Here is a 22896-nt window from a genome sequence, read left to right as displayed (position 1 = left end):
TATACGAATGGCCTTTTCCTGCTCCATTTTCTTATGTTTAAATGAGGCTTGTGTTCTGTAGCTGGGGTAAGTAACCTTGAGCTGAAAGAGGAGGATGCTCTGGATAGCTTTATTTCACAAAGAAGATGCTATGCGCTGTGTTACAATTAAAGTTTAATCTAGGAGACTCCCCAAACACAAATTGAAAAGATCTTCCTTTTCCATTTCAGGTGATGCTGAATTAAAAGGCTCTGGCTTCTCTCATTCTGGTGGAATGGAGGACCTTGCAGATGATGATGTAGGAGTGAAAAAATCTGGCAGCCGGACTGTTTCTATTGAAACAGCCAGTTTAGATGCTTATGCGAAATATGTGCTAAAGAATATCTGTCAGCAGGTAAGGGGTCATTAAATCTGGGACACTGGAGTGTTCACTGAAATTAAGCTTCTCTATCTTTATGCATACATTTAGACAAAATTTTCTGTATTTTTAGCCTGAACTACTGAGATTGAGTACTGAGTTTGAAAAAGTGAACTATTTCATTGTTAATTGGATCACCAACATTTGGCTGCTGAAATAAGCACTATTTTAATTATGTTCTTTTGTGCAGGCCTGACATTTTGCAATAAGCAAATAGCATTTATTTAGTATATTTAATGTGTTAATCCTTGCCCTTGCCCACTTCCCATCCTCCACCCCCAAGGTCCTTCCTAGGAGTGTAATCAGACAAAATTAGACACAGAGCCAAAGAAAGACATTAAAATGGGCGAACAAAAGTTTATGGAGGATCTTAAAGGAGGAAACAGAAGAAAAGAGAAGTTTAGGGATGGAATTCCAGAGTTTAGGACCTAGGCACCTGAAATTAAGACCACCAATGGTGGGGTGAAGGAAGTAAGGATGGAAGAGAGGCTCAGGATGAAGGAATACAATTATCAGAGGGTTGTCGAGTTGTAGGACATCATAGAGATTGCTGGGGGTGATGAGTGCGAGACCATGGAGGGATTTGAACATGCGGATGATTTTAAAATTGAGAAATTAGGGGACTAGGAGCCTATGTAACCCGATTAGTAAAGGAGTAATGCATGAATGGGACTTGGCGTGAGTTAGGATATGTGCAGCAGAGTATAGATGAGCTCAAGTTTATGGAGGGCACAAGTTAGGAAGCCCGTCAAGAGAGCATCAGATAATAATGTCTTATGGTAAGGAAAGCATGGATGAAAGTTTCAGCAACAGATGAATTAAAGCAGGGGTGGATGTGGATGATATTACAGAAGTGGGAGTGGCCAGTTTTGGTGATAGAGAAGACATGGGGTCGGAAGCTATCTCAGAGTCTAATAGGATGCTAAGGCTGTATACAATCTGTTTCAGACTGAGACAATGACCAGAGTGGGAGTTTGAATCGATGGTTGTGGAAGAGATTGTGGTGTGGGCTGAAGACAATGGCTTTGATCTTAATGCTTAATTGAGGAAATTTTAGCTCATCCAGAAATGAACATCTAATGGAGTCAGTGGAGGGGTTGATAGCAGTGGTGGTAACCTGGAGTTGGGTGTCAGCATACATGTGGGACCTGGCATTTTGTTTTCAGGTGGTTATGCCAAGGGGCAGCATATAGATGAAAAACAGCAGAGGGGCATCAGATAGATACTTGGGGGTGGCTCCAGAGATAACATTGTGAGCTTTGGAAAATAAATCATTGCAGGAGATTCTTTGGCTACGCCTGAATAGGTAAGAGTGGAAACAGGTGAGGGCAATCCCACTCACTTGGACAATGGAAACAAAGTATAAGTGAAGCATAATGTGATCAGCAATGTCAAAGGCTGAGACAGGTCAGAAAGGATGAGGAGGGATTGTGCACGAAGTAGGGGCGGGGAAGATTCTAAACAGCAGGAATGCCCACACTTGCGATGTCTTAACTTCTAGATTCAACTGTCAGAAGAGCATTACTCCCTTTACATTATCTAATCAGCATTCCTGAATTCTGTACAACACAAGTGCAAAATACAGCTCCATCTGATAGGGTAGATATATGGAAGATGTTTGCACTTGTGAAAATACCCAAAACTAGGGATCATGAATATAAGAAAGTTATTAATAAATCCAGATAAGGAATTCAGTGGAACTCTCTACCCAATAGTGTTTAGAATGGGGAAATTTCTATCATATGAAATAGTTGGGGCACATGGCATAGATGCCTTTTAAGGGGAGGCTTGATAAGTAAATGGAGGGGAAAAGGAAATAGGTTATGCAGAAGGGTTTGATGATGTAAAATGGGAGGAGACTTGTGTGGGGCATAAACAAACAATTGCATCTTCTTTCTGTGCTGTTAATTCTATGTATTCTTGATACTTGTAATTTTTTTTCTTATACTACATTATTACTCTCTTCATATTCCTTTGCTGTTGTTTACATCTCTCCCAGTCCACGGGATCCCCACTATTTGTTTGTTAGTGTGTGTAGATGTTGCATTTGCTGACAAATGCTAATCAATCCTACAAAAGACCTGACAAGCACATTGCAACTTGCAATGTTTCCTGACCAAACAATAATTACACATTGAATGGCCTGAGGTTTAGTTTACTTACAAAAGACTTGTGGCCTTAAAGAGACACAGCCTGACCTTACTAGTAGAAGGATGCATTACTTATGACATTGTATAACTATCACATTTTATTAACTTTTGTCTTTCCTCACAGGAGTGGGTGGGAGAGCGCTGTCTAAAGAGTTTGTGTGAGGATAGCAGTGCTCTGCAGGATCCGGTTTTGACAAACAAGCAAGCACAACGACTCTTGCAACTGATATGCTATCCGCACCGTCAGCTGGACAGTGAGGAAGGGGACAACCCACAACGTCAGCGAATCAAACGCATTCTACAGGTAAGGAACAGTGTACATTAGGAAGGAAAACAACAAAAACAATAGACAAAGCGAGCATCTTGGCATTCTCCTAAACCTAAAAGTGAAGAGGTTTGCCAGCAAGTATTTGGGCCCTAAAGTAACAGAATAGGTTGTAAGTTTAAAAAGAAACTGGCGTCAACCAGAATTCATTGGTTACTCCTGATTAAGAGGATGATGGCAAATGAGCTACATTTAAATGACCAAGATGGGAGAACATTGCAAGGTCTAGTATGTGTTACTTAATTTTCTTTAAATAGAGACTGACTCCCCATCCACAGCAGCGTTTGGACATTGTGTCTGTTAGAGTAGGAGACCTGTTACAAGGCCAGCCCCACTCTGTCTTGGTGGGGCTTTGTCTGGCTGCAGTGGTCAGGCGAACCTGCATAATTGAGGGCAAGGCCCTGCTGCAACCTTTTGTGTGCCTTCCCAGCCATCAGCTGATCCACCATTGTGATAGGACTTAGCAAGGTGGCTCTTGCTTGCCATGTCACAAGGTGTTGTAAAGTATGTCTGAGGGTTTGAATGATTTAGAGGCTCCACCCTCTATCTCACCCCATCCTAAACATCTTGTTGCTGTGTTCCACTGCTGCTTATTTCTCTGTTTATTTTGTAGTTAGGGTCTTCAGAAGGTGCAGAGAAGATTTGGAAAAATATATCAGAAATGCATGGGTATACATGTCAGGAAAGGATTGGGTCTCTTCTCTTCAAAAAAGAAGGCTGAGGGATGACCTAATAGAGGTATTTGATGAAGTAACAGAGAGGGTTGATTAAGGGTAATGCTGTTGATGTGCTGTACGTGAACTTCCAAAAGGCATTTGATAAAGTGCCGCATGACAGACTTGTGAGCAAAGTTGGAGCTCATGGAATAAAAGGAACAGTCACAGCATGGATATGAAATTGGCTGAGTGACAGGAATCAGAGTTGTGGTTAACGGTCGTTTTTCGAGCTGGAGGAAGGTTTATAGTGCATGCCTTCAAGGGTTGGTATTGGGACCCCTGCTGTTCCTGATACATATTTATGACCTAGAGCTTGGTGTGCCGGGCACAGTTTAAAAGTTTACAGACAATATTAAACTTGGAAGTATTATGAACTGTGAGGGTGATTGTGCAGAACTACAAAAGAACATAGGTTAGTGAAATAGACAAGTGACAGATGAAATTTAATGCAGGGAATGGTAAAGTGATTAATTTGGTAGTAAGAATGCAGACAGAGAATATAAAACAAAGGGTACAGTTCTAAAGAGGATGCAAGATCAAAGGGACCTGGGTGTGATGTGCATAAATCATTGAAGGTGGTAGGACAGGTTAAGAGAGTTGTTAATAAATCATATGGCATTCTGGCTTTATAAATAGGGCCATAGAGTACAAGCAAGGAAGTTCTGTTAAATCTGTGCAGAACACTGGCTCAGCTTCAACTGCGTCCAGTTCTGGGTGCCACACTTTAGGAAGGATGTAAAGGCATTAGACAAAGTGGAGAAAAGATTCATGAAAATGATTTCCAGGATGAGGAACCTCAGTTATGTAGATAGATTGAAGAAGTTGGCATTCTTCTCCTTGGAGAAAAGGAGGTTGAGTGGGGATTTGATATAGGTATCCAAAATTGTGAAGGGTCTGGACAGAGTAGATAGGGAGAAACTGTTTCCATTGGTGGAAGGATCAGGAACTAGAGGGCACAGATCTAAAGCAATTGGCAAAAAATGCAATGGTAACATGAAGAAAAACTTTTTCATGCTGCAATTGGTTAGGATCTGAAATGCAGTGCCTGAGAGCGTAGTGGAGGCAGGTTCAATCGAATCATTCAACAGAGAATTGTAATTCAAAAGGGAATTATCTGAAAAGGAAAAATGTGCAGAGCTACAGGGAAATGGCTGGGGAGTGGCACCAGATAAAATGCTCAAACATGACGGTCCGAATGGCCGCCTCCTGTGCTGTAACCATTCTATGATAAATTTTATAAGGTTTTGATGGAGTAGATACAGGGAGTGTTTCCTCTTGTGGTGAAGAGCATAACTAGAGGCCACCAATATAAAATAGTCACCAAGAAATCCAATAGGAAATTCAGGCGAATTTCATTACCCTAAGAATGGAGCATCTTACCACAGTCATAGGTTGAAGTGAATAGTATAGATGCATTTAAGGGGAAACTAGACAAGCATATGAGGGAGAAGGGAGATGGTTATGATGGTAAATTTAGATGAAGAAAGATGGGAGGATGCTTGAGCAGAGCATAAACCTTGGAATAGACCGGTTGGGCCAATTGGCCTGTTTCTGTGCCATATTACCTTTGTTATCCTATGTCGCCTCTATATCTGGAGGTGGTTCTGGCTCTCAAGGACCCTTCAAAGCAGTTGGTAACTGCAGGTCACCCTATCAGTCCCAACCTATCTCTGTAACCTTCCCCAACCTCCTACTATAAAAATGCGCACTTCTTAAAATGAAATACTGAGTTTACCACTTTTTTCCCATTTATTTTAGAATCTTGATCAGTGGACAATGAGGCAATCCTCACTGGAGCTGCAGCTTATGATTAAACAGAGTGTTATCAGCGTAAGTAAAAGGCATTGAAACAGAAAGTGCTGGAAATCCTCAGTAGATTAGGCAACAACTGACCTGTCATCAGACGTTTGTTCATTAATCTGATGATCGACCTGAAACATTAACCCTGTTTCTCTCCCCACAGATGCTGCCTGACCTACTGAGTATTTCCAGCATTTTCTGTTTCTATTTCAGATTTCCAGCATCCTGTAATTTGCTTTTGTATAAGTAAAAGGCATTACAATTTAACTTCAATTATGGTTCTGTATAGATCTCCAGCCTTTGGGGTGTGTTTTTATGCTAGTGCCTGTTCGTGAATGTAGGGCACTCTCCATTCCTAGAAAAAATGATTTCTCAAAGAAGTTTGCATCTTTTAAGAATTATTTCTCTTAATCAATTGCTACAGTGCTTCTAAACTTCTCTAGCTATTGGTAACCTCTTAACCTATTCTATTCTAAACCTATACCTATTCAGGTTTTTGCCTGTCAAATGCTAGTAAGGATATACAGGTTCCTCTTTACCTGCATGTTGGATGAGAAAGACGTAACACAACTGTCATCCAGTTTAATGGTGATCTGTGCTGACTCGTGATTGTCAGAAAGCCAAAAATACAAATGCATCAAGATTGGAAATTTTGTAGTTGAGTGTAATTCAGATGTAATATGAGGGAAAACGACATCCGACCATGTAAGAGACTGCATGCAGCTGGATGAATTGTTTCACCAACATAAGAATGGTTATGTCAGGAGTAGGAACAGTTTTTTACTTTGCAATTGATGACAGTCAACCAATTCTACTCTGATACGCCATGTGACAGAATTCCTTTTTCTTGATTCTTATAAGAATGTCTCTATCCCAATAATCTATATATATATATATATATATATATACACACACATTACTGTACTAGGCTAACTTTCCTATAATCCCACATCTTTATGCATGTAATATCTTGAGATAAAACACAATGACCTCGATTTTCACTCTTGGGTCTATAGCACAGAATTGGGACATTTCCCTGTTCCGCAAATCCAACTTTGGAGAAGGTGTCCTGGAAGGTCGGATTTTCATTACAGGGTAGCAGGGTTCCCTGGGAGTTGGGCCAGGTAAACCAGAACAAATGCGGAGAATGCCAGGCATGGAAGCAGGCTGGTGGGAAGGCCTGACTCGGGGTGCTTTGGTATTCTATTGAAGTTTAATTTTAAGAACAGAAAAACATAAAACAGCCCTTCATCCCTCACATCTCACAGTCCTTCACCCATCCACACACCCCCCCAAGCCCCATCCGTACCAACCCATGCCTCCTCATGCTGTCCACCCACCCTCCATGGCCTCTCATACCCTCCATGCCAACCCATGCCCTTCTGCCCACTCCCCCACCCCTACTGGCCCTTTATAGTCCCTATGCCAACTTAGTGGCAATTAATGCCAACCCATGCCCCTCCATACACCACTCTTTGCTCTTCACCTACCATGCCAACTTGCCCAGTACCCAACATGGGCAGACCTCAGGACCCATGCTGAGATTAAATAAAGTTTCAAGTGTCTTTTGCAGACTTCTTAAAAAAAACACTCATTCATAAGATCATTTTACTACATTTATATTCCTTCAACTACATTATCCCTTATAACAATAAACATTTAATTCAATTGCGTAATCGCTTATAAAAACAAGCATTGGAACTCGTAGTCCTATTTCAAAGAGTCCATAACCACTTGGATCTGTCAATCAACTGTAAAACTGCAGGCATCCCACTGTGATAATGGACCATTGTGAAAACAGTCATGCAGGGTCCTAGTAATGGTAACCCTGAGGTGTATGCCAACAGAAAAAGTGAAATAACAAGCATCATTTTTTTTTTAACACTCCTGACAGTTTTTTCAAAGAGTTACAGAGCATGAGTTTTATATGCCTGGTCAGCTCCCTTTGGTAGTTCATCTTGAAAGTTTTAACAGTTTTTGACATTTTATTTTGACAGTTTTAATAAGCTTTACAATTCCGATGAATTTGTGCACTTTTTACACATGTTCATGCCTACTTGTAGTAATCCCAGAGGGCACCTGACCTCCACCAAAGGTATCCTGGACCATATCCAAAAGGCTACTTTGGCTATCCAAACGAATCCACAAAATTGAGACATATTCTTACCAGGTCTAATCTGCACACGTTGGGTTTCAAAATCAGAGGAGTGGAAACATCTGCTGATTTCTATGGGCAACTGCCTCCGCAAAATGTGCACACACAAATCCTGACTCAGACCCATTCCTGCTCCCACAAAAATGGTAGGTGCTGTGTTCAGGGCTTCCAGATTTTGGCCTTTTCTGCCAGTTTTGCCATGAAAGGCTCTTCTTTGTGGCAAAAACCCAGGCCAATGAGCCATACCTTATGACTAAAAGACCTAAAAAAAAGGATATCAAGGTATATCCCCTGTAATGCTATTAAAATTATATCCCAGTCTTGCAAAACCTTGTATCACCTCATAAGCATATAGGACTGCTAAGTGCTGAGAGTGAATGCGTGTGAAGGAGTTTGCTACAACGATAATTTCTGAGTGCCTAATTTTCCTACCCGTCTCCAGTGGTGCATGTCTCAGAATATTGTCTGATCTTATATTTTAGGAGATGAATTCCTTGCTAGAAAACATTGCTAAAGCCACCATTGAGGTATTCCAAAAATCAGCTGAAATGAACTCCTCCAATCTGAGCAGTAATGGAACTGTGAATGCTGGGGTACCTGTCTTTAGCACCAGCAGCACAAACGGAAATGCCACCAGCAAAATGAAACCATTGCTCAGGTGAGTTTTGGGTGACTTAAAACTGTTGACACTAGAAATGTAAAATACACAGCAGGCCAGTTAAATCTGAAAAGAGAAAACGCAAGCTAACAATTTCAACAGAACATCAAAACCCACTAACCTGTCTTTTCTTTTAGATGTTGACTCATCTGTGCATTTTCTGTGTTTTGTGATGATTTATTGTACTGAGTTTTCCTTTGGATGTTTGGGGGCTTAAGCACACGAAACAATATTTGACAATGCAATGCATCATAGCCAAGCCTGATTTGCCCTCACTTGACATCCTTTTGACAACCACTCATGCACTTTCCAACTGCTTGTTGATTTTGTGATATTTTCTTCTTTAACTTTGGCTCTGAGCTTCCGAAATGCTGACTGAGCATAGCCTGAAAATCAAATCTCGTGTCATAGGGGCAGCACACAGAGTTTTGTAAAACTTCAGCAACTGGCAGGAAATTCAGATTCATTCCAGTTGGACATCGTAAGGGATTGTATTTTGTGCATGGAAGGGTTTTTGTTGTGGGGTCCTACACCTTTTTTGGGAAATGCTATTGATTTTGTTTTCATCAAAATAGCTCGATGTCCATTGTCATTGTGAAGAATTGTTAGTCCACTAACGGTTTCATAAATTTATGGCTGCTATAATAAAGGGAAATGAGGCAACCAGTTTCCTCACAGCAAAGTCCCACAAACAGCAATGTGATGATGACTAGGTAGTCTTTTTCAGGTGTTCATTGAGTGATAAATATTTGCCAGGTCACCAGGAGAAGTCCTGATTTTTGAACAGTGCCATAGGATCTTTTTATATCCCCCTGAGAGAGCTGACAAAGTGCCAGTTTAACATCACATCCAATTGATGGCACCTCCAGCATTGCAGACCTCCCTAAAGTGCAGGAATGCAAGAAGGTACAAGTTATTCTTCAGGAATACAAATGCCTGGTTAAACCACACCTGGAGTAGTGTAAGCACTTATGAGCACCACACCTTAAGAAGGGTATATTGGCCTTGGAGGAAATGCAGCCTGGATGTACCAGAGTTATATCCGGACTCCAAGGATTAAATTAAGAGAACAGATTTCATAAACTAGTATCGTATACCCTAGAATTTAGACGGTTAAGGGGTGATTTGATTGAAACTTTCAAGATATTAAGGGTAACAAATAGGGTAGATAGAGAGAAACTATTTCCACTAGTCGGGAGTCGAAGTCTAGGGGCCATAATCCAAAAATTAGAGCCAGACTTTTCAGGGGTGATATTAGGAAACAGTTCCAAACATAAAAGGTGGTAAAAGTTTAGAAATCTGTTTTGCAAGTGATAATTGATGCTAGATAATTAAGAGAATAACATAAGAAATAGGAGCAGGAGTAGACTGTACGGCCCCTTGCACCAGCTCTGCCGTTTAATCATTCAATACAATCATGGCTGATGATCTGCCTCAACTCCACTTTTCCACCTGCTCCCTTTATCCCCTACGAACATACAAATTAGGAGCAGGAGTAGGCCACTCGGCCCTTTGAGCCTGCTCCGACATTCAATAAGATCATGACTGATCTGATTTTAACCTCAGCTTCACATTGCTGCCTACCTCCGATAACTTTTCACTCCCGTGCTTATCAAGAATCTGTCTACCTCTGCCTTAAAGATATTCAAGGACTCTGCCTCAACCATCTTTTGACGTAGAGAATTCCAAAGTCTCTCAACCCTCTGAGAGGAAAAGATTTTCCCCATCTCTGTCCTAAATGGGCGATCCCTTATTTTGAAACAGTGACCCCGGGTTCTAGCTCCTCCCACAAGAGGAAACACCCTTTCCACATCCGCCCTGTCATGTCCCCTTGGGATTTTATATGTTTCAATCTAGTTGCCCCTTACTCTTCTAAACTGCAGCAGATACAAGCCTAACCTGTCCAGCCTTTCCTCATAAAACAACCTGCCCATTCCAGGTATTAATCTAGTAAACCTTCTCCGAACTGTTTCTAATGCATTTACATCTTTCCTTAAATGAGGAGATTAATACTGTACACAGTACTCCAGATGTGGTCTCACCAATGCCCTGTATAACTGAAGCATAATCTCTCTACTCTTGTATTCAATTCCCCGTGCAATAAACGATAACGTTCTATTAGCTTTGCTAATTACTTGCTGCACCTGCATACTAACCTTTTGTTAATCATATACTAAGACACCCAGATCCCCCTGCATCTCAGCTGACTCCCTTGATTCCCTGAGACACCAAAAATCTGTCCATCTCAGCCTTAAATATATTCAATGATGGAGCATCCACAACCCACTGGGGTAGAGCATTCTAAAGATTTACAAATCTCTGAGTGAAGAATAGGTGACCACCAGTCAGAAGAAGTGAGGCAGGCAGGTAGTTAGAAAAGCCCCAGAGTGCATTTCACTCAAGAACCGTTTTTTTGTGTTGGAAATTGTGAGGGTGAAGGTTCCTCTGGAGAGTGCAGCCAGAGCCAAGTTCATGGCACTGTGGGTGGTTCAGCTGCACAAGGGGGGATGAGTAAGAGTGCAAGAGCAATAGTGGTAGGAGACTTAATAGTGAGGGGTGCAGACAGGCGCTTCTGCGGTCGTAGACGTGACTCCAGGATGGTGTGTTGCCTCCCTGGTGCCAGGGTCAAGGATGTCACAGAATGGCTGCAAGGCATTCCGAAGGGTGAGGGTGAACAGTCAGAGGTCATGGTTCACATTGATATCAATGACATAGGTAGAAAGAGGGATGAGGTGTTGCAAAAGAGTTTAGGGAGCTAGGTAGCAGATTAAAAAAACTGGACCTCAAAGGTTGTAATCTCTGGATTACTCCATGTGCTAGTGAGCATAGGAGTAGGAGGATGGAGAGGATAAATGCATGGCTGAAGGGATGGTGCAAGAGGGAGGGCTTTAGTCTCCCGGATCACTGGGCCTGTTTTTGTTGAAGGTGGGGCCTGTACAAGTCGGACGGGTTGCACCTGAACCGAACGGGACCAACATCCTTGCGGGTAGATTTGCTAGTGCTGTTGGGGTGGTTTAAATTAATTTGGCAGGGGGATCGGATACAGAGTGGCAGTACAGTAAGGGGTGATGCACAGCCAATTGTAGAAGAGAAACTAAGTCAGTCTGGAAGGCAGGGCAAATATATAGACCTGTAAAGGCACAAGGGAATAATGCAAGGCTGGATTGCATCTATTTTAACGCAAGGAGTCTTACAGTAAGACAGATGAATTGAGGGCGTTGATTAACACATGGGAATATGATATTGTTGCGATCACAGAGACATGATTGAGGGAAGGTCAGGACTGGCAGCTCAATATTCCAGGGTATAGAATCTTCAGGCGTGACAGGGGAGGGTGTAAAAGAGGAGGTGGCATTGCACTATTGATCAAGGATCAGTTACTGCAGTAAGGAGGGATGGTATCTTTAGAAAGTTCCTCAAATGAGGCCATATGGGTGGAGCTAAAAAACAAAAAGGAGTCAATCACTTTGCTGGGAGTGTACTATAGGCCTCCAAATAGTCAGGGGGAGTTAGAGGAGCTGATATGTAGGCAAATCTCAGAGAAGTGTAAAAATAATAGAGTAATAATAGTAGGGGATTTCAACTTCCCCAATATTAACTAGGATAGTCTTAGTGTGAAAGGCTTAGAGGGGGTGGAATTCTTAATGTGCATCCAGGAGAGCTTTTGAGCCAGCACGTAGAAAGCCCTACAAGAGAAGGGGTGGTACTGGATTTAATCTTAGGGAATGAAGCTGGGCAAGTGGTAGAAGTGTCAGTGGGGGAGCATTTTGGGGATAGTGACCATAACTCTGTAAAATTTAAGATAGTTATGGAAAAGGACAAAGATGAACCAGAAACAAAGGTCCCGAATTGGGGAGAGGCCGATTTCAATATAAGACAGGATCTGGCCAAAGTGGACTGGGAACAGCTACTTATAGGAAAGTCTACATCAGACCATTGGGAGTCATTCAAAAAGGAAATAGTGAGAGTTCAGGGCCAACATGTTCCTGTAAAGGTGAAGGGCAGGACCAACATGTCCAGGGAACCCTGGATGTCAAGGGATATAGAGGATTGGATAAGGAAAGAAAAAAGAGGCTTATGCAAGTTACAGGGCTGAAAACAGCGGAAGCCCTAGAGGAATATAGAAAGTGTAGTGGGGTACTTTAGAAAGTAATTAGGAGAGCGAAGAGGGGGCATGAAAAGACACTGGTGGGCAAGATAAAGGAAAATCCCAAGGCATTTTATAAATATATTAAGGGCAAGAGGATAACCAAGGAAAGTGTAGGGACCAAAGTGACAATCTGTGCGTGGAGCCGGAGGATGTAGGTGAGCTTTTAAATGATTACTTTTCATCTGTGTTCACTATGGAGAAGGACGATGTAGGTGTAGAAATCAGGGAGGGGGACTGTGATATACTTGAACAGATTAGCATTGAAAAGGAGGAGTTATTAGTGGTTTTAGTGGGCTTAAAGTGGATAAATCCGCAAGCCCAAATGAGATGTATCCCAGGCTGCTATGTGAGGCAAGGGAGGAAATTGCAGGGGCTCTGACACTAATTTTCAAATCCTCTCTGGCCACAGGAGAGATGCCAGAGGACTGGAGGACAGTGAATGTGGTACCATTATTCAAGAAGGGTAGTAGGGATTAACCAGGTCAGTGAGCCTAACATCAGTGGTAGGGAAGCTATTGGAAAACATTCTGAGGGTCAGGATTAATCTCCACTTGGAGAGGCAGGGATTAATCAGCATGGCTTTGTCAGGGGGAGATCATGTCTAACAAATTTGATTGAATTTTTCGAGGAGGTGACAAGTTGAGTGGATGAGAGCAGTGCAATTCATGTCGTCTACATGGACTTCATTAAGGCTTTTGACAAGGCCCCTCATGGGAGAATGGGAAGAAGGGAAGAGCCCATGGGATCCAGGGCAATTTGGCAAATTGGATCCAGTCGGTATTCCATTGGATCCCTTGCACATGAGCAGGGGAGAGACCTCATCCTGTGTGAGACACAGCCAGAGTGAGTGTGGGTATTGGCAATTTGGTGCAGAGGGGAAGAGGTGCTCTTTGCATTTTTTTCTTTGCTATCCAACTTACTAAATCTTAAGAGAGTGGTCTTGCCCTGCTGCAGCAGTAGAGGCTACAAGGGAGAGAAATGACTGGTAAGTAATGGGTAAGATCGGGTAAGTATTTACTACTTTTATCGCTTATAGTTTAAGGTCTTTTTGTGGTTTATAGTTTGTATACTCTATAGTAATGAGGATCAGGAAAGAAGGGCCCTAGAGTAATTGATTTATAAGGTTTAATTTAAAGGGATAAGTCATGGCAGGAGAGCTCAAAGCCATGGTGTGCTTCTCGTGCTCCATGTGGGAAGCCGGGAATGTTTGCAGTGCCCGGGACCAGCATGTGTGCAGGAAGTGTTCCTAGCTGCAGCTCCTGGAAGCTCGTGTTTCAGAGTTGGAACGGCGGCTGGGGACACTCTGGAGCATCCGCAAGTCTGAGAGCATCGTGGATAGCACGTTTAGAGAGGTGGTCACACTGCAGCTGAAGGGGCTTGATAAAGGAAGGGAATGGGTGACCACCAGGCAGTCCAAGAGAAACAGGCAGGTAGTTCAGGAGTCCCCTGGGGTCCCGCTCGCAAATCAATATTCCATTTTGGAGGCTGATGAGGGCGCTGGTTCCTCCAGGGAGTGCAGACAGAGCCAAGCTTCTGGCACCACAAGCAGCCTGCCTGTACAGGAGGGGAGGAAGAGCAATAGTAATAGGGGATTCCATAGTCAGGGGAACAGATCGGTGCTACTGTGGCCGTCAGTGTCACTCCAGGATGGTGTGTTGCCTCCCTGGTGCCAGGGCCTGGGATGTCACTGAACGGCTGCAGGGCAACCTGAAGGGAGAGGGTGATAAGTCAGAGGTCATGGTACATGTTGGTACCAATGACATAGGTAGAAAGAGGGATGAGGTCTTGCATCAAGAATTCAGGGAGTTAGGCAGTAGACTAAAAAGCAGGTTATAATCTCTGGATTACTCCCAGTGTCACGTGCTAGCAAGCACAGAAATAAGAGAATAGCGCAGATGAATACGTGGCTTAAGAGTTGGTGCAGGAGGGAGGGTTTTAGATTCCTGGATCACTGGGACTGTTTCTGGGGAAGGTGGGACCTGTACAAATGGGACAGTCTACATCTGAACCAGAATGGGACTAACATCCTTGCAGGTGGGTTTGCTAGTGCTGTTGGGAGGAGTTTAAACTAATTCGGCAGGGGGAGGAGACACAGAATATTAGCAGAATAGGGACACATCATAATACAGCAAAACAATCAAGTCAGAGGGAGTACAGCTGCATCAAGTTTCAAGGGAGTAAGGCAAGGCTGGATGGGCGCTACTTTAATGCCAGAAGTATTACAGATAAAATGGATCAGTTAAGGGTGAGGATTGACACGTGGAATTGTGATATAGTAGCCATCACAGAGGTGTGGTTGAGGGAGGAGCAGGATTGGCAGCTCAACATTCCGGGATATTGAATCTTCAGGCAAGACGGGGGGGGGTAAAAAAGGAGAAGGCATTGCATTATTAGTTAAGGAGTCAGTTACTGCAGTAAGGAGAGATGATATTTTGGAGGGGGCATCGAATGAAGCTTTGTGGTTAGAGCTTAGGAATAAAAAGGGGCAGCCACATTGTTAGGTGTTTATTATAGACCCCCAGATAGTCAGCAGGAAATTGTGGAACAAATATGTACATAATTTGCGGAGGTGTGTAAAAACAATAACAATAGGGTAATTATATTAGGTGATTTCAACTTTCCCAACATTAATTGGGATAAACATAGTGTTAAGGGCTTGGATGGAGTGGATTTCTTGAAATGTGTACAGGAGAACTTTTTAGGTCAATGTGTAGAGGGTCCAACAAGGGACGGCGCAGTGCTGGACCTAATTCTGGGGAATGATGCCGGACAGGTGGCTGAGGTGGAGGTGGGGGAGCATTTTAGTGATAGTAACCACAACATGGTAAAATTTAAGCTTGTTATGGACAAAGAAATAGACAAGTTGCAAATAAATGTTTTGGATTGGGGGAGAGCGGATTTTAGTAAAATAAGGCAGGATCTGGCCAAGGTAGACTGGCAGCAGCTACTTGTGGGGAAATCTACAGAAGAGCAGTGGGGGGGCGTTCAAAAAGGAAATGGGGAGGGTACAGGCTCAACATGTTCCCTCTAGGGTGATAGGAAGGAGTAACAAGCCCAGAGAACCATGGATGACCAGAGATATTCAGGTTATGATGAGAAGGAAAAGAGAGGCTTTTAGCAGATACAAGGGGAGCAAATCAGCGGAGGCATTAGTGGAGTACAGAAAGTACAGGGTGGAGCTTAAGAAAGCAATTAGGAGAGCAAAGAGGGGATATGAGAAAGCTCTAGCTGGTGAAAGTAGGAAAAATCCCAAGATATTCTATAAGTATATCAATGGGAAGAGGATAACCAGGGAAAGAGTATGGCCCATTAGAAATCAAGGGGGCAATCTATGTGTGGAGCCAGAGAACATCACTGGAGTGTTGAACGAAAACTTCACACCCGTCTTCACTCAAGAGAATGAGGATGAAGGTATGGAACTTGGGGAGAGAGACTGCGAGGTTCTTGAGCAAATTTATATAAGGAGTGACAAGATATTGGAGGTGTTGGCAGGCTTAAAAGTGGACAAATCTCCAGTTCCAGATGATTTGTGTGTCAGACTGCCGAGGGAGACAAGGGAGGAGATTGCAGGGGCTCTGACCCAAATTTTTAATTCCTCTCTGGCCACGGGGGAGGTGCCAGAGGACTGGAGAACAGCTAATGTGGTTCCGCTATTTAAGAAGGTTTGCGGAGATAAGCCGGGGAACTACAGACCAGTGAGTCTCACGTCAGTGGTAGGGTAACTATTGGAGAAAGTTCTGAAGGAGAGTATCTATCTCCACTTGGAGAGGCAAGGTTTGATCAGGGCTAGTCATCGTGGCTTTGTCAGAGGGAGGTTATGCCTAACAAATTTGATTGAATTTTTTGAGGAGGTGACCAGGTGTGTAGATGAGGGTAGTGCAGTTGATATAGTTTATATGGATTTCAGCAAAGCCTTTGACAAGATCCTACATGGGAGACTTATAAAGAAGGCAAATGCACATGGAATACAGGGTAATTTGATAAGGTGGATTCACAATTGGCTTAGTTGTAGGAGGCAGAGGGTGATGACAGAAGGATGCTTTAGTGACTGGAAGTCAGTGTCCAGTGGCGTGCCACAGGGATCTGTGCTCGGTCCCCTATTATTCATCATTTATATAAACGACGTAGATGACTATGTGGGGGGTAGGATTAGTAAGTTTGCGGATGACACAAAGATTGGCCAGGTGGTTAACAGTGAGGTTGAGTGTCTTGAGCTACAGGAAGATATAGACGGGATGGTCAAATGGGCAGATAAGTGGCAGATGGAATTTAACCCTGAAAAGTGTGAGGTGATACACTTTGGGAGGATTAATTTGACGAAATATTCAATGAACGGCATGGCACTAGGAAGTTCTGAGGAACAAAGGGACCTTGGCGTGTGTGTCCATAGATCTCTGAAGGCGGAAGGGCATGTTAGTGGGGTGGTGAAAAAGGCATTTGGGACACTTGCCTTTATCAATCGAGGCATGATTACAAAAGTAGGGAGGTCATGTTGGAGTTGTATAGAATGTTGGTGAGGCCACAGCTGGGGTACTGTGTGCAGCTCTGGTTGCCACATTATAGGAAGGATGTGATTGCACTGGAGGGGGTGCAGAGCAGATTCACCAGGATGTTGCCTGGGATGAAACATTTAAGTTATGAAGAGAGATTGGATAGACTTGGGTTGTTTTCATTGGAGCCGAGAAGACTGAGGGGCGACCTGATCGAGGTGTACAAGATTATGAGGGGCATGGACAGGGTGGATAGGGAGCAGCTCTTCCCCTTAGTTGAAGGCTCAGTCATGAGGGGACATAAGTTCAAGGTGAGGGGCAGGAGGTTTAGGGGGGATGTGAGGAAAACTTTTTTACCCAGAGGGTGGTGACGGTCTGGAATGCGCTGCCTGGGAGGGTGGTGGAGGTGGGTTGCCTCACATCCTTTAAAAAGTACCTGGGTGAGCACTTGGCACGTCATAACATTCAAGGCTATGGGCCAAGTGCTGGTAAATGGGATTAGGTGGGTAGGTCAGGTGTTTCTCACGTGTCGGTGCAGACTCAATGGGTAGAAGGGCCTCTTCTGCACTCTGTCATTCTGTGAAACTTGGCTTAGTGGCAGGAGGCAAAGGGGGATGGTCGAAGGTTGTTTTTGCAATTGGAAGTCTGTGACGAGTGGTGTACCATAGGGATCTGTGCAGGGACCTTGTTGTTTGTAGTGTGCATTCGTGATTTAGGCGTGAATATAGGAGGTATGATCAGTAAGTTCGCAGATGACACAAAAATTGTTGGTATCGTAAATAGTGAGGAGGAAAGCCTTAGACTACAGTATGATATTGATGGGCTGGCAAGATGGACAGAGCAGTAGCAAATGGAATTTAATCCTGACAAGTGAGAGGTGATGCATTTTGAGAGCATTAACACGGCAAGGGAATACACAATGAATGGTCGGACCCTAGAAATTACAGAGGATCAGAGGGACCTTGGTGTACATGTCCATAGATCAGTGAAGGCAGCAGCGCAGGTAGATAAGGTGGTTAAGAAGGCATATGGGGCACTTGCCTTTATTAGTTGAGGCATAGAATATAAGAGTAGAGAGGTGATGTTGAAGCTATATCAAACACTAGTTGGGCCACAATTGGAGTACTGTGTGCAGTTCTGGTCACCACAATATAGGAAGAATGTGATTACACTGGAGAGGGTGCAGAGGGGATTCACCAGGATGTTGCCTGGGCTAGAGCTTTTCAGCCATGAAGAGAGATGGGATAGGCTAGGGTTGTTTTCCTTAGAGCAGAGAAGGCTAAGGGGGGACCTGATCGAGGTATACAAAATTATGAGGGGCATAGATAGGGTAGATTGGAAGAAACCTTCCCCCTTAGTGTCAATAACCAGGGGCATAGATTTAAGGTAAGGGGCAGAAGGTTTAGAGGGGATTTGAGGAAAAACTTTTTCACCCAGATGGTGGTTGGAATCTGGAACACACTGCCTGAGTGGATGGTAGATGCAGGAACCCTCCCAACATTTAAGAAATATTTAGATGAGCGCTTGATAGCATACAGGGCTATGGCCTAAGTGCTGGAAAATGGGGTTAGAATAGATAGGTGCTTGATGACCGGCACGGACACGATGGGCTGAAGGGCCTGTTTCTGTGCTGTATTACTCTATGACTCTATGAAGAAATTTCTCCTCATCTGTCCTTGACAATTAACCCTCTTACCCCAAGATTGTGCCTCTGTGTTCTAGATTCCCCAGCCCAGGGGAAATGACCTGTGTCTACCCTGTAAACCCCTTCAGAATCTTGACTGTTTCAATGAGATCACATCCAATTATTCTAAACTACAGTATCAGCTCAATTACACAGCCTCTCATCATATGACAGCCCTGTTGTCCCAGGAACCAATGAAATGAACCTATTGCAGTACCCTCTCCAATTCAAGTATATCCTTCCTTACATAGAGAGATCAAAACTGCACATAGTTCTCCAGGGGCGGTCTCACCAATGCCCTATGCAATTGTAGCAAAACTTCTTTATTCTTGTACTCCAATCCGCTTGCAATAAAGACCAACATGTTATTTGCCTTCCTAATTACTTGCTGTACCTGCATTCTAACTTTGCATTCCTTGTACTAGTATACCCAAGTCTCTCTAAACGTCATTTGGAAGTTCTGTGCCTTTGAAAAAAAAATCTGCTATTCAGTTCTTATTACCAAAGTGAATGACCTCACTTCCCCACATTATCCTCCATCTGCCACCGTGTTGCACTCGCTTAGTCTGTCTATCTCTTTGCAGCCTCTTTGAGTCTTCCTCACACCTTGTTCCCGCCTAGCTTTGTATTATCAGCAAACATTGACACATTACTCTCTGATAAAAGCAAAATACTGCGGATGCTGAAAATCTGAAACAGAAACAGAAAATGCTGGAAAAACTCAGCATGTCTGACAGCATCTCTGGAGAGAGAAACAGAGTTGACGTTTTGCATCCGTATGACTCTTCAGAGCTATGAAGAAGAGTCATATGGACTCGAAACGTCAACTCTGTTTCTCTCTCCACAGATGCTGTCAGACCTGCTGAGTTTTTCCAGTATTCTACATTACCCTCTGTCTCTTTGAGTCATTCATATAAATGATAAATAGCTGAGGTCCCAACAGTGATCCTTGCGGCACTCCACTAGTCACTGCCTGCCAATTTGAAAATGCCCCAGTTATCCCTACTCTTTGCTTCCTGTCAGTCAACCCTCTGTCCATACTAATATATTAACCTCAACTACATGAGCCCTTATCTTGCATATTAACCTTTTCGAACCATAAAAAAGTTACGGCACAGAAAGAGGCTATTCAGCCCAACGTGTTTGTGCCGGCTTAAAGAAAATTAGCCACCCATTCTAATGCCACCTTTCAGCACCTGGCCCATAGCCTTGCAGGTTACAATACTTCAGGTGCAGATCCAGGTACCTTTTAAATGAGTTGAGGGTTTCAGCCTCAACCACCAATCCGGGCACCGAATTCCACACACCTACCGCTCTCTGGGTGAAAGTGTTCTTCCAAATATTTTCTCTAATCCTTCTACCAATCACCTTAAATCTGTCCCCCCGATAACTGACCTCTCCGTTAGAGGAAACAAGTTTTCCCTGCCGACTCTATCTCTTTAACCAGTGTTTTATACAGTTCCAGCATTGCATCCCTGCTTTTGTATTCTATACCCCGTGCAATAAAGGAAAGCATTCTACATGCTTTCTTTGCCACGTATCTACCTGTCCTGCCACCACCAAGGACCTGTGGACATGCACTCCAAGGTCTCTCACTTCCTCAACCCCCCTCAATATCCTCCTGTTTATTGAGTATTCCCTTGCTTTGTTTTCCTTCCCAAAATACATAACCTCACACTTCTTCGGAATGAATTCCATCTGCCACTTTTCTGCCCACCCAACCAAACCATTGAAAGCATTTTGGAGTCCACAGCTATCCTCTTCATTATGAACAACACAGCCGAATTTTGTGTCATTTGCAAATCATGCCTTCCACATTTAAGTCCAAATCATTAATATATACCACAAACGGCAAGGGACCTAATACAACTTATCGGATGCCTTTTGGAAATCCAAGTATACTACGTTTACTAGTTCCCATCTATTCTACTAGTTACATTCACAAAAAACTCCAATAAATTTGTCAAGCTTTATTTCCATTTGGTAAAACCGTGTTGGTCTTTGTATGATCATACTATGATTTTTTAAGTGCATTGTCAAGAGTTCCTTAATAATAGATTCCAGCATTTTCCCAATAACTGATGTCAGGCTAACTGGCCTGTTGTTCCTCGTTTCTTCTCTCCCTTGTTTCTTGAATAGCAGTGTTACATTTGTTAATTTCCAATCTGCTAGGATTATTCCAGAATCTAGGGAATTTTGGAAAATCATAACCAGTGCATCGACTATCTATCAGGTCCTGGGGATTTGTTTCAATTTTAGTCCCTCAGGTTTCTCCAGTGCTTTTTCTCTGCTTTTTATTAACTACCTGAAGTTCCTCACTCTAATTTGTCCCTCTATTTCTGTTATGTAATTTGTGTCTTCTACTGTAAAGATGCAAAATATTTGTCATTGTCTGTTCCATTTCCTCATTCCCCAGAATAATTTCTCCTTTGCTTCTGAGGGACCAGTGTTTACTGTAGCTACTTTCTTCCTTTTTATATATTTGTTAAAGCTCTTCTTCCTCTCTTCTCCAGGTAGCAACCTTGATGACTTTGTCAATTTGCTTGGTCCATTCCATATGAAGGTTGAAGTTACCGACAATTATCACATTACTTTTGTTACACGCTCCGATACTTTTTTTGCTTATCGTTCTGTCCAGTGTCATAACTGCTTTTAGGGGGCCCACAAACTACTTCCATCAGTGCTTCCTGACCCTTGTTATCCCTAATCTTCATCCATACTGATTATGCTTTCTGATCCTCTGAGCCGAGATCCTTTCTTACTACTGTTCTTATGTCGCCCTCTACTATTAGGGCTGCTCCTTTTCCTTTCTGTCTGCCTTTTCGAAATGCGTAATGTGGAATATCTATTTCCCAGCCCTGGTCACCTTGTAATCATGCCTCTGTACTGGTGATTAGATCTAAACCGTTTATCGCTAGTTGTGCTGCTATTTCATCAATCTTATTACAAATGCTTCATCCATTCAGATAAAGAGCCTTTAATTTTCTTTTGTTGCTCCTATCCTTTACATGGACCTTATTTGTAGATGCACTATTACCATTAAACTCTATGTCCCTTCCTGTCCACTCTGCTTGTCCCTTCCCAAAGCACTACACTACTCTGATGCCTCAACCTTTCTCTTTAGATTTCTAAATCTCCCTTTACCTGACCCCTTCCCCCACCACCCTTTTAGTTTAAAGCCCTATTCATCACCCTAGTTATATGATTCAATAGACCACTGATCCCAGTCCAAGTTAAGTGGAGATAACCCCAACAGAATCACTTCCTTTTACCCCAATACTGATGCCTTTGCCACATGAATCAAAACCCCTTCTTTTCATATCACTCTTTGAGCCATGCATTTATTTCTTCATCTAATCTTCTTGACCCTATGCTGAGTGGCGCATGCCTTAGATAACAATGTAGAGGTTATTACCTTAAGAGGGTCTCCATTTTAATTTGGACCTATACTCCTCAAGCACTCTCAGCAGAACATCATTCTTATGTCTATCTTTGTTGTTCATAATTATGTGGATCTGTTTATTTTAAAACTGAGATTGATAGATTTTGGTTAACCAAAGGTATTAAAGGGTATGGGCTAAAGGTGGGTAAATGGATTTAGGTTGCAGGTCAGCCATGATCTCAGTGAATGATAGAAAATGCTAATGGGGCGAAATGGCCTATTTCTGTTTCTGTGTTCCATTGGTGCTGCACTAGAGTGCCAGCCTGGACTATGTGCTCAAGCCCATTGATGATATAATCTACTATTGACAATTCAAAGCTTTTTTTGTGAAAATGATTTGAAGTGTTTAGTGATTTGAACTAAGGAACATAACAGTTGAAAGGAAATTTAGGCCTAAAAATTGAATGAGCAGATGATTTGAATGAAGCAGCTTTAACTTTCTCCCCATCTACCCCGAAGATGCTGGCTTTTTTTGAGATAAATGTGCTCATAACTCATTGATTCCTTGCCTAGATGGCCATTCTTCAATTGAGCCTAGACAGTAAATTGTCAGATTATTTAGCATGGTAAGAATCACAGCAAAGCACTGTCTAATAGCTAGAAATGAACACTTTGCAGCAGGCTATTGAATAGTTTCTGGACCAGGTACTCTGGCCATGTTTTTCCCTTTTCTCTCCATCCTAATTCAGGCAGTAACAACAACAATTTACATTTATGTACTGTTTTTTAATGTGGCAATAGTTCCCAAGGTGCTTGCAGGAACATTGTTAGGCAAAATTTGACAGAGTCATAAAAGGAGATATTAGAGCAAAAATAAAATACTGATAATGCTGGAAATATGAAATAGAAACAAAACATACTGGAAATACTCATCCGGTCTGGCAGCATCTGTGGAGCAATAAACGCAGAGTTAAATGTTTCAAGCTGGC

At 42.8% G+C, this 22896-nt stretch overlaps 1 protein-coding gene across 3 annotated transcripts in view; it reads left to right on the top strand.

Moving 5' to 3' along the window:
* The window catches only part of med12 (mediator complex subunit 12), a 193392-nt gene that overhangs the window by 117767 nt on the left and 52729 nt on the right, over positions 1 to 22896 (top strand). For all 3 annotated transcript variants that reach the window (XM_078546961.1, XM_078546960.1, XM_078546962.1), the window contains exons 26-29: positions 210 to 373; positions 2672 to 2851; positions 5347 to 5418; positions 8026 to 8201. In XM_078546961.1, the coding sequence (XP_078403087.1) occupies positions 210 to 373; positions 2672 to 2851; positions 5347 to 5418; positions 8026 to 8201 (592 nt within the window). The remainder of the gene's footprint in view (positions 1 to 209; positions 374 to 2671; positions 2852 to 5346; positions 5419 to 8025; positions 8202 to 22896) is intronic.

Source organism: Cetorhinus maximus, chromosome 8 (genome assembly GCF_964194155.1).
Source record: "Cetorhinus maximus chromosome 8, sCetMax3.hap1.1, whole genome shotgun sequence".
NCBI lineage: Eukaryota > Metazoa > Chordata > Chondrichthyes > Lamniformes > Cetorhinidae > Cetorhinus > Cetorhinus maximus.
Note: the sequence above shows the minus strand (reverse complement) of the source record. Positions and strands in the feature narration are given on the sequence as shown.